The sequence below is a fragment of the Miscanthus floridulus genome, chromosome 10, assembly GCF_019320115.1.
Source record: "Miscanthus floridulus cultivar M001 chromosome 10, ASM1932011v1, whole genome shotgun sequence".
Taxonomy (NCBI): domain Eukaryota; kingdom Viridiplantae; phylum Streptophyta; class Magnoliopsida; order Poales; family Poaceae; genus Miscanthus; species Miscanthus floridulus.
Window position 1 is genome coordinate 92250148 of NC_089589.1, and position 12763 is coordinate 92262910.

General features: G+C 46.0%; 1 protein-coding gene across 3 annotated transcripts; it reads right to left on the reverse strand.

The window, feature by feature from the left end:
* Window positions 1-3648: 3648 nt before the first annotated feature.
* LOC136485103 (aldehyde dehydrogenase family 3 member I1, chloroplastic-like) lies at window positions 3649-5618 on the reverse strand. Of its 3 annotated transcripts, none has more exons than XM_066482048.1 (4): window positions 5123-5618; window positions 4455-4602; window positions 4246-4342; window positions 3649-4131 (listed from the first exon to the last, which is right to left on the reverse strand). In XM_066482048.1, the coding sequence occupies exons 2-4, from the start codon at window positions 4478-4480 to the stop codon at window positions 3886-3888; spliced, it is 369 nt and encodes a 122-aa protein (XP_066338145.1). In that variant the 5' UTR covers window positions 4481-4602; window positions 5123-5618; the 3' UTR covers window positions 3649-3885. The 3 variants fall into 3 exon arrangements, with proteins under 3 accessions (XP_066338145.1, XP_066338146.1, XP_066338147.1); XM_066482049.1 differs by lacking the exon at window positions 5123-5618 and adding an exon at window positions 4743-4800; XM_066482050.1 differs by having other exon boundaries at window positions 3650-4131; window positions 4246-4384.
* Window positions 5619-12763: the final 7145 nt, after the last annotated feature.

Genomic DNA, 12763 nt, shown 5'->3' on the forward strand with positions numbered 1-12763 from the left:
TGGACTATTTAACCAGAGGGTTAGGCAACAAGATGCGAATCCATTTAACTGAAGGGAAGAGAAGGCCAGAGGCATCTATGCAAGCAGCAAAGCTTGCATCCGAAGGTGGGATCGCACTTAGGGATCATATACCTATATTTCCACACTGGAAGGAGTACAAGCTAAGGAGAACGAGGATCAAATTGATAACTATATTGGCAAATTAGCTGTAAGTCTAACTATTTGACATATCTAATCTAAGTTCATCATGTCCTTTCCATTCTCAACTCTAAATTTGATTATTTTTACTAGACCAAATTCGACAAGGACATCAAGGCTAAGCCAGTGAAAGATGCATGTGTTGATATGCTGAAGCATGGACAGCGGCAGAGACGGTATACACTGAAGAAAAAGTACTTTCACGGGGTTCCGGCAAATCAAGTCAGGACTACGTCACCTGTGAGCTGTATGAGTGATGACCAATGGAGAGCATTGGTGGAGATGTGGTCATCCCCAAAGCACAAGGTATAAAACATATGTACTAGCATGCTATAGTTTTTTAGTATTTAATGTTTTTGTTACTCCATAATACAATGTATGATCTACAGGAGAAGTGTTTGAAGATTCCTGTTTCTCTTTGCATCCTAAAATATATTAGCCAATACTGAAATTCATGAGCCTGATATCTGAGTTGTTTTGTAACAAATGGGATTTGTAGTCCTTAATCTAATCATAGACAAGGAAAAAAGTATAAACCTTAGTGTGCTTGCAAACCTCAGTTCAGAGGAGCAGCTCTCATTTGTAGTGTAACTTGATGTAATCTGTATCTCATATGATCTCTATTTAGAATTTTGAAACATGCCATCATCTCTATAACTTTTCTGTTATGTAAAGTCACCATTGTTCTTCGATCCTGCAAGGGTGGGCCTGGTGCAAGTGGTAGAGTCTTACTGCCTGTGACCACCCCACACAGAGCGGGAGTTCTCTGCACTGGGTACGTCTATTTTTTAAATGTTTCAGCTTGAAATGGGCTTGAACTATTCAACATTGGGACCTATTTGTACGAGTTAGCTCTTTGTTCTTGCTGGACCTAATTTGGTGAATGGTGAATGCTTATGTATTACTATCAAACTGATGTAATGTTTCAGTGAATGCAAATGTATGGCTAGCATGTTAAATTGTGTTAATTGCTGACTGTAATGTTAACTATGAAAAAGATCAGATTGGGCTGCATGAAAAAAACAGCCCAAACAAAAGTTTAAATGGGCCAAGCCCAAACAATAGTCCCACGTGGATGTTCATGTGGTAGTGGCCTAGTCAACGTTTCATGATATTTACTATGACGATCTTAATTGTCATAAATGTTTATGACCAAAATATATTGGTCATTAAATTAATGATAATATTCTTTCCATCGTCATAGAAGGTCCTTAGAGACGCACCTTCTGTGACCATAGTGTTTTCGTCACTAAATCGTCATAGATTATGTGTTACGACAAATAAAGCTCTATTGGTGACAATTATTGATCGTCACCGAAGGTCCCTGTGTTGTAGTGACTATTTTAAATTTACCAAATATTTTTAAAAATATTAGCATTTATGATATTGAATAATATTATTAGATTAATTAGGAAGTATATTTTCATAGTAAACCTATTTTGAAGACATAAGTGTTGAGTCAAAATTTAAAAAATTAACTTGCTCCTCTAAAATTGCATTATTTTGGGGGACGTAGAGAGTATATGATTTAATGATGTAACTAAAACCAAAAGGATTCTAAAACAATAGCTTTATATGACTTAATCTTTTACTCCTAGTGAGAAGCAATTTTCTTCTTATCTGTATTCCTGCCAAAATCAGAAAATAGATAAATTATTTGGCAAGAAAATAGTCACAAGGTTTTTTCCTTAAAGAAAATAATCCAAGTGTTACAGACACCTGGAGTTTGGTCGATCAAGTGCACCAAGCTTTTCCCAAAGTAAGTTGACGTGATTTTTCAACATGGCATGGGTATATGTGTGCATCCACAAATCATCTTTGTATTTATCATATATAAAAATCATTTATTTTATTTACGAGTACATTAATATTTTTTATAAGTACATTAATTTTTTTTAGATAAGGGAACAAAGTTCCAGCGCATTAATTGTAGCCCGTATTTGGTGGTGCCAAGCTAATATGGTCCACACCATCGGTGCGCATGCTTATTGATTTTCTGTGTTACGTACTTTGATAGAATAGATGCGTCGGCAAAAATTCAAGCATATCTATATTTTTAAAGGTTTGTGGCTCAATATTCTCAAGCTCACCTGCACACCGACGGGTCAACTTGTGCAGTCCACATCATGTTTGAGATTTGTCAAACCCCCCAACCCTCTCTCGTTATCCAATTTTGTCATGGATGTCCGTCTCGAGAGGGGGAGGGGACAAATAATGCCGAGCATGTGTTTTCACATTTGCATATATATTGTACGTGTATTTCTCAACTTACTTTTATGACAATGTATTAACGCCGTGGAGTTATACCCTGTTAACTTCAAAAGACGTTTCTGGACTTTTGTTTAAATATAAATTAAAATCTCACTGTGGGGACCTCCCCTACAGTCTTTTGCGTCAAAAAAAAAACTTCAAAAGACGTATAACAAAACCATATGCTCTGTTAGCTTTTCAAGCACTGAAAATTCAGCTTCTCTCATGCAAATTGCCAAAGAGATGTATGTATCTTTGCCAAATTATAATAAGTCAATAATACACTGTAACTGAAGCCATGTATATTCCGCCTTTTTCCGTGAGTGTTGTTGAGCAGAACTTGTGTGCGTGACATTGCTTTAATTAACAAGACAGATTTGTACGTTGGTGCGCACATATTTGGCATGATGTAGGTATTCTTGAACAAGTCGAATATAGTCAGTCGGTGGCTGAGGGTTCATTTACAGTAGTAGTATTAATTAAGTAGATATCGAAACCAACAGGTTGTCTCGAAAATTCTGCACTACCGGAAAAACGTCCTTTGCCGAGATCCGAGATTTTTGCTGAGAGCAAAAACTCGGGCTCTCGGCAAAGAAAACGTTTGCCGAGCGCGGCTCTCGGCAAACACCGGCTGTCGGCAACTGACAGGATTGCCGTGTGCATCTCGGCAAACAACAGTTCTCGGCGAAGTGGGCCGTTTTGCCGAGAGCCGCGCTCGGCAAAAAATGCCCGTCGGCAAAACGGTCCTTTGCCGTAGGCCGCGCTCTCGGCAAAATCAGGCTCTCGGCAAAACATTGCTGCAGGCCCATAGCCGTGACCTGCCCTGACGGCGTCACCGCTTTGCCGAGAGCCCCTCACTACTACATAAATCATTTTTAGGGGCGGCTCCAGATGATTTGTAGGGGCGGTTTGGCCAGCCGCCCCTACCATACCGTCTCTACAAATCATGCATTTGTAGGGGCGGTTCCCAGACCGCCCCTACAAATCGATTTGTAGGGGCGGCTGATGTTACCGGCTGTCCCTACAAAATCGATTTGTAGGGGCAGCTACAGTACCACCCGCCCCTAAAAATCGATTTGTAGGGGCGGTTCAATCTAGAACCGCCCCTACAGTATATTTTTCTGCAAAAAAAAAATACAAATATGTATATATATAGGACAGAGATTCAGAGATACCACAACCACGCATCATATCTAAGTATCCATTCTGCACACTGAATAATTGACAGACAGATCACACTTATTTATACTACCCCCTGACGTACATGTCAATGTGACAATATATATGCATTATACAACCGTGTAACACAAGCACACGGCACAGTCGTTGTTGCCTCTAGGAGTATTTGACAGCATATGATGGTGTATTAATACTGTGCACCTGACGACGAACAGGGACAAAAGGCTGTACCGAACCGAGAAGAGGAGGCCGGATCATCTAACGGTTCTCCCTGGGGAAGCCTAGGAGGGCAAGGATGAGGGCGATGAAGCTGCCATTGATGAGGCCCCTTAGGATCTTCTGCTTCTCCGTCGTGTAGGGCGGGTACCTGGCGTTTGCCTCGCCGCCAAAGCCGCGGATCAGGACCCCCTTCTTGTGGCTGAAGCAGTCGAAGCCGAACTTGCCGTGGTAGCACCCCATCCCGCTGTCGCCCACGCCGCCGAAGGGCATGTACAGGTTGGCGAGCTGGGTTGCAGGATCAGGACGGGAGCAAAGTTAGACCATCACTGCAAACACTATGTTTTGCTTTTGCAGCGGTTCATTTTCATTTGGGAGAGTTTGCGGGGAAGCAGAGCTTACATGTAGCGCGGTGTCGTTCACAAGCATCCCTCCTGCAGGGACGTTCGCCACAAACTCCTCTTGCAGCTTCTTGTTCTTGGTGAAAACGGGCCCGCGCCTGGAAACATTAGAGCAGCACATACATACTGTTGTCTTGTTTCTGCAAAAATAGATGAGACCTAGAGAGAACAGACAGCCACACAAGCAGTTGAACAGACATGGAGACTCACCACGACGGTGGATGGTGGGACCTCATAGTTGTTCAAGTGATGGCGCCGGAGAGTGACTGACATGCTGAAATCTATGCCACACATAAAGGACAACCTAAGTTAACTTGTCAACTTGAATATTGAATTTCTGAATTTCAGACAGTTGCGCCTGCAAAAAAACAAATTTTAGTTACACGGGAAGAACTACTTCAATAAAGAGGAACATATTCCAATCCAAAATAATAAAAGAAACAGAAACAATAGTGCTACTCACACATACACTGAAAGAAATGGCATTGCTAAAATTACTTGATAAGGGCCAAGTGCTTAGCCAGAGCAAGTTATGAATAATCGAGTACTAGCACTCTGTATACAGGTTCTGTAAAGACAACAGAAAAACATGTTGAAGAAAACAAGTTCAAATTATACACTACCACTCTGTAAGTCTGTTTACATAGCAAGAACATGTTACCTCTGGCACTAGCACTCTATATACATGTATACATGTAAGATATCCTGTCGATTTTCAATGTAAATAGAAACATATAGGTTTGTATGACTAACTAAGATACTTATATAGCAAAAATTTCTATGTATGTACTGCATGTTTGCACAGGACAGTGAGATTCCTCACCCAACTATCTACAATTAATAGATTAACGAATCAAGATGCATAAGTACACGCATACCTCCAGAGACGAAGTGCACGGATGAGCAGTCAATGGGTCGGGATCTCCAGAGATGAAGTGCAGATGCGGTACCTCCTCTTGGGCCCGAGCCTGTGTGGCTGCCGCCGCCTCCCGGCACAAGCCAGCACGGCTGCCGCCGCCTACCGCACGAGCCAGCGCGGCGGTGCTACCGCATCCTGCCAGGCTAGATCCGTGCAGTAGCCACCGCGTGTGGCCTCCTGCTAGCCTTTAGCCTGCGCGGTCGCCGCCCCAGCAGCTGCCTCCCATGCCCAGCCGGCCAACGAGCCTCGGGGAAGAGAGGGAGAGTGCAGGAGGCCGGCGGCGAGGGTCAGATTGGGGTCGCGCCCCGTGTCCATCCGGCTTGGACTTGACGAGGAACGGAGTGGAGGCCGGCCCCAGGAACGGGACTTGGTCGGAGACGACCGAGGCCGGCCATGGCGGCTCGCAGCCTCCGCAAGCCGGTGGCGATAGGAGATGGTGCGATCTATGACCATGAGGGGCGCATGAACAAGGAGCGCCGGATCCTTCGCTGGATCTGTCCCGTGGGGGAGACGAGGAAGACGAGAGAGGAGGGGACGGGAGGCGGCTGCTAAGAGGAGTGGCTGAGAGGGGAGGGGACGGGAGGCGGCTGCTGATAGGAGATGGCCCGATCTGCTGGGAGGCGTCGGTGTGGGATTAGGGTTTGGGTGTTATTTTATAGATTGGAGGATTTGTAGAGCCGCCCCTACAAATAGCAATACTGGGGCGGCTACTGATTGAGCCGCCCCTACAATTCAGACTCATTTGTAGGGGCGGCTCGTATCACCAGCCGCCCCTGCTGTTCTATTTGTAGGGGCGGCTATTCTCTGGGCTCCCCAGCACGTCACTGTAGGGGCGGCTCTATCACCAACCGCTCCTACAAAAAAATTGTCCCGTTGCTATAAACCGTTTTTTACGTAGTGCCTCCGTTACTGCTCTCGGCAAAACTCTTTGCCGAGCGCCGCTCTCGGCACATATTTGCCGAGAGCTCCCGGCAAATGTGGTTTCTATATTTCATGTGCATGTGTTTCTCTTCTCCTAACTCTCTCCAATTAAATTATTTTTTCTTTCATATGCTCCAAACTTTTTTCTCTATAGACATACTACAGGTTGTACTCAATATTAAAATTTTGTGTATTTTTGTAATTATTTGCTATATATAATTAATTAATTGCATTTCAAGGAGTTTTTTTAATCGATTAAAATTTGAACAACAATTGATTTAAACACGGGAAAAAATTAAGTAGAAAATGATATTCATACTATTTATGCATTATTGAGGGCAAATAACATCTTGTCGACGTTTTTTCACCTTTTATTTTACGAATCGAAGACCACGAACATATGTCGCCCAACGATTTAAAAATTCTTAAAAAAGGAAACGAAGTCGGAAAATTGTGATATTTGCAATAAAGTCATGGTATCACACTTGGAGGCTGTGGTAAAAAATTGAAAATGTTTCGCACAAGTGGTTACGTATGATTCTTACAATCTGAGACATCTCCAAATAAGTTTCATAAAGTTGAGAAGGATCCATTAGGATTTTCAAACAATGCCACGGTCGAATTAGTTTTGGAGTTCCAAACTTTTTGTATAGCCATTAGAGAGCATAAGTTGTAACACGGCAAAATTTCGTATTTTTCCGGAGCCGTTTGCTGTTTATTAATTTGTTTTTGGATATTATTTGCCGAGAGCTTCAGGGGATTGCTCTCGGCAAAGGCTCTTTGCCGAGAGCAACCAGGCCCGCCCTCGGCGCAGATTTCTTTTTTTTACCTGGCCTGGATCAATGGTTTGCCGAGAGCTACTCTCGAGAAAGATTTAATTTTTTTTTAGAAATATCATTTTTTGTTCAGTTTGCCGAGAGCTACTCTCGGCAAATAATAATTTTTATTTTTTTAATATTTTTTGTGCAGTTAGCTAGTTAAAAAATTCGAACGAAATTTAAAAAAAAAAATAACTTTACCGAGAGCCGGATCTGGGGCTCTCGGCAAAGGGGGAAGGTTTGCCGAGAGCCTCCAAGATCTGGCTCTCGGCAAAGTGGCTTCACCACTTAACCGTTTCGGCGCAGCCCCGCAAGGTGAACCGTTTCGGCCGCAGCCCCGCCGCCACGCCTGGCCGCGCGCGCTGCCGCCGCCGCTCCGCCCGAGCCTCGCCGCCGCCGCAGCCCGGCCAGCCCGCCCCATCCCGCCACGTCCACCCGCGCGCGCCTCCTTTTCCGTTCCTATTCTGATTCTCACGAGGACAGACATCGAGCCTCGCCTTGCGGGCGGAGGACACATACCGATCCCAGCGGCGGCGCGAGATAGTGCACCCACGCGGCGCGCGCTCTGTCGCCGATCGCCGTGGCCGACGGCCGACACGCCGGCGCTGGGGGTTCGCTAGCGCGCCGCTGGTATCCCGCTGCCCCCGCCTCGGCGCTCCGGTGCATTGTTCTGCCGCCGCCTCAACCGACGCTTCCTCGGCTGCTCAATCTCGCAAATTCGTTTGGTAAATTACCTCCCAACTTCTTCTTTTTTGATGAAAATACCTCCCGACTTCGTTTGCTCTTCCGAAGCAATTTTGATGCATCGTTATTAAACTGATGACCTAGGATTCAATTTGTTAGCATTATGAGTTGAAATTCTTCGAATCGTACGGTTAGGGATTCTATTCTGCGGACTTTATGATCGCTCGGTTCTGCTAAGGAATTGGGTGGGCGGGGGATAGATTGTGTGCCTTATATTAGAACCTTATTGTTAGTTCTACAGTAATTTTCGAGAATTTTTCTTCTATACGGCCAAGACCCTTAGGTAGTTTATAGATAATGCAGTAGATTTACCTCTCTGAATAGGTCAGCTGATCCTGCATCAATCTGGATAGTTTTTGCTTGATGGAGTCTTCACTGTCGTCTTTTCTTTTTCCCTGTCGTGTTGGTGTTATATATGTAATTAGGTAATGAGCAATGATCACCCTAATCATAACGCAATAGTTGGTGGATCTGGAGAGAAGTTCCATCCATAGAAGTCACCTGTATCTTCTGACATATTCCTTTTGTCATTTCCAGTTACAGCTTGTAGATCTTGTCTTTCATCCATTGCTACTTGCTGCAAACAACCAAATATCATGATTTAGATAAGCTGTGGTCTCAACAAAATTATAGCAATTAGAGAAGGTGATCAAGGCATATATTCTGCAGCCATGCTCACCATGTCCACGTCCAAAATTTCCTGGTTTTTAATTTCCCATGCAGCATGAGTTTCATCAACACAGCCTTTTCAAATATTTCAACATCAAAATCTAGGAGGCTAGTTTAGTCTCGGGACCAACCATTGCACTAGCACTAGCAGGCATCTAGGCTGGCTTCCAAATCCCCCAATATATGACAGTCGCAGCACTAAGGAAAAAGCGAGAGAAGTTGGGCGGTCCAGGTCGCATTCAGCTCAGAGGCGTGCACCGGCCGTTCAGCGCTCTGCAATCACCGCAGCCCAGGCGCATCGCATGGCATGCATTTCCCAAGGCACGGCAGGCACCAAGTCAAAGAGACCACGCACGCAGACGCAGACGCAGGCAGTCACGCAGTCACAGCTTCATCATTTCGTTTCCGCAGTCTCGGGCCCCTTGCTGCTGGCAGGCGGCTGGCTCGCCGTCACATGACCTGAGGGCTGGCCGGCTGGGGACCTGGAGCTTGGCTGAGTCACCGGGTCACGGTCACGGCCACGGCCACCATGGACGCATCACGCATGCAGGAGTAGTACTGCACACACCTGTGGCTAAGATTGCGTCGATCTCAAAGGACGCTGCCTGCTGGTTTGCGGCCTTCAGGTTCAGTCATTCACATTCAGAGTGACTGAAGAGTCGTCTCTGAATCTGGGAGGGAGGGAGCGAGCGAGCGATGAGTGTACCATGCATGCATATGTTATATGAAGTGCAAGGTACGCATAGGGATCAACCTATATTGATCTAGTGTACCATGCATGCATCTGCAGACCTAGTAGTGGTATTAGTAGTGGTATTAGTAGTAGTTAGTAGTTAGTAGTTGTAGTAGTGGTATTAGTAGTGGTAATAGTAGTTAGTGTAGTAGTAGTTGTAGTAGTTAGAGTAGTAGTAGTTGATAATTAAGCTGCATGTGGTTCCTTGATATATATGTGGTTGTCGGCCATCGTGCCGTGGTTTTCTTTCAGGTTTGGAAACCTCACCGTTCAGGGGAGATGCTGCCGAATTTTTGAGTTGACGTTATTTTGCTTCTTTCTTTCTTTTTGCAGGAGCCGAGTCGGAGTACCCCGGTGTCCCCAGGTCTACCCGCACCGCGTCGCCTTGCCACTGCACCGACCCGCCACGGCCCCGCTAGCTTGACTTCACCGCCACCTAAGGTATAACCACTCTTTCTTTGTCCTGGTCATGTATCTCCACGTAACCCAGTTAGGTGTCTCCTGTTCGAAAGAGATACGGTTAGAAATATGTAGATCTTGGCATATCAATAACCGTATCTGTTTCGAATTGTCCACGTTTTTTGGACAGCCCGAGGATGCGCAGATGGTGTTAGTTTCCATGGTCTGCTCCGATCCGAGACAGAGTTTCGACAGTACCTTCCTGTTGTTCTCCGGATACACAATCTCCCTGTCGGGACGTGTATTTGGAGAACAGCGGGGAGGTGCTGCCGAAATTCTATTTCGGATAGGACCAGACCATGGGAACTAACACCATCTACGCATCCTCGGGTGGGATTAGGACCTATCCTTACCTATGCATGGTAGGAACGACGTGTAGATGCAAGTCCATGGTTATATTTATTACTTAGTGATATATATGTTAGAGGATGGATGACCGTGAGTGGATGTACTCGGGCCGCCGGAGCGCCCATGAGATTACCAGAGAATGGGTCGACAAGACCGAGGCTTTCATCAAGCAAGTATTTGACCAGGCTCCTGGAGCGCGTGCCGTTTTTTGTCCCTGCATCAACTGTAAGAATAGAAAGAGGCAGACAAAGGAGGTGATGACTTCACATCCGGCTAGGCATAGATTTACGAAAAACTATACCCAGTGGACCCACCACGGTGAAGCCGATCGTGTGAGAGAGGAGGTGGTGAGACCACGTGTCGAGGATTACAATGCTGATGCCGGGGTAGCAGCTTGGTTAGATGACTTTCACGAAGCACACTTCGCTGACGGACGTAGGCAGCAGGAGGAGGAGGAGCCAGAGGCAAGCGCAAAGGCGTATTACGACATGTTGTCTGCGGCAGGGAAACCCCTTCATGGCCACACACAGATTTCAAAGCTTGATGGCATTTCACGCTTAATGGCCTTAAAGTCCTAGTTCAACCTCAGTCGAGAGAACTTTGATGAAATGTTGACAGTTATTGGCTCCATCCTTCCGGCCGGTCACCTTCTGCCACAGAACATGTACGAATCGCAGAAGGTCCTTCGTGCACTTAAGATGCCGTATGAGCAGATACATGCTTGTCCGAAGGGCTACGTCCTCTTTAGAAAAGCACACGCGGATGCAAAGTACTGTCCAAAGTGTAATCCCCTAGGTACCTGGAGGTAGACTCTGGTGATGGTGAGAAGAGGCAGAGTCTGTACCCCGTGAAAATCCTACGGTACCTTCCATTCATACCGAGGATCCAACGGCTATTCATGACAGAAGAGTCCGCGAAACAGATGATATGGCACAAAAATGGAAAAAGATACAGTCCTGAGAAGATGGTACATCCAGCCGATGGTGAAGCATGGCATCACTTTGATAACATTCATCGTAACAAAAGTGGGGAGGCACGTAATGTGCGTGTTGCACTGGCAACAGATGGGTTCAATCCTTATGGAATGATGGCTGCCCCATACACTTGTTGCCCCGTGTTTGTTATCCCTCTCAATCTCCCCCCTGACGTCTCCTTCCAACGACATAATGTGTTCTTGTCGTTGATAATTCTAGAACACCCTGGGAATAACATGGGTGTGTTCATGGAGCCTTTGTTCGATGAACTGGTCCATGCTTGGGACCATGGTGTATGGACATACGATCGAGCTACAAAGACAAACTACATACGAGCACTACGTCGCCGCCCCTGATGCGGAGGACGAGACGGGCCACACGTACGAAAGCGTGGCGGAGCGGGTTATGTGCGAGTTTTGGGTAAGTCTTCCTCCCACTACTTTGCTCAATACATTGCATTCGCTAGAGTTTCTTGAACCAGTGTATTGATACATCTTTTCTATATGCAGGACTTCTTCAAATGCGCCGAGGGCTACGAGGCGAGGGCGGCCAAGGCGTCGGCCAAATCTTTTAGAGGTCGCATCTCAGACATGCATTACGAGGCGCGGCTCCAGGCCATCATCGATTACTGTGCCGTCTACGAGCATCGGAAGGTAAAGAAAGAAGATGCAAGATTAATGCATCTGACCAAAGAGCAGTACCTGAAGGTAAATATACAACATCAATATTGATTTCTTCTGAGATTGGGTAGGCTTGAATTGTTCTTATATCTGTCAATGTACTTGATGTCGTACATGTGCCTCCTGGCTGGTGCGCCAATAAAACACGGGCCTGGCAGATGATGGTCGATAGGTGGGTGAGTGGCAATTAGGCGGATAACCACACCGTCCTCTGGGAACGACGTTTGCTGATGCCAGGTGTATCACACCACCAGGGCAACCTTATGAAGGGTCGAGATGGCGACTAGAGGGGGGGGGTGAATAGTGTTTTTAAAACTTAATCACGTTGGCTAACCGAAACAAATGCGGAATTAAAACTATCGGTCTAGCCAAGACTATACCCCACTATATATGTTCACTAGCACCTTGCAAAGATAACAATTATGCAACAAAGGTGCCGGCCTAGTTAGAGCTCTCCTAAACAATTCTAGGAGCAAGATTACACAAACCTATGTCACTAGTACGTTAAGCAACAAGGGAGCTCCTACACATGCTAGTAAGCAAAAGCACAAAGCTAACTAAGCTTACTAGCAATGCTCAATAACAAGGCAACCAATGCCTAATTAGAGAGCGCAAATACTTAGCTACACAAACTAAGCAATGTGACTAACAAGGTTACTAAAACCAAATTAGCCACGCAAGGGAGCTACTTCTATGCTACACAAGCAAGAAGGTAATTAGCAAGCTACACAAGCTATCTAATTACAAAAGCAACAACACAAGCGTAATGTATATGAAAGTAAACGCAAGCTTGTATAACGGAGATGCAAACCAACGGGAAGAACAAGGTTGACACGATGATTTTTCTCCCGAGGTTCACGTGTTTGCCAACACGCTAGTCCCCGTTGTGTCGACCGCTCACTTGGTGGTTCGGCGGCTAATTGGCATCACCCGCCAAGCCCGCACGTCAGGCGCCGCAAGAACCTACCCCTTGAGTGAGGGTAGCTCAATGACACGCTTTACTAATGTTGCTCTTCGCGACTCCCGCGGGGCGAGCACAAGTGCCCCTCACAAGCACTTCTCCGGAGCACCGCACAAGCTTCTTGCGCGCTTCGACGGAGACCACCACCAAGCCGTCTAGGAGGTGGCAACCTCCAAGAGTAACAAGCACCACCGGCTTGCAACTCGATCACCTAGTGCCACTCGATGCAACCTCACGATGCAATCGCACTAGAATCGCTCACTCACACAATCGAATGATCACTATCAAGTATA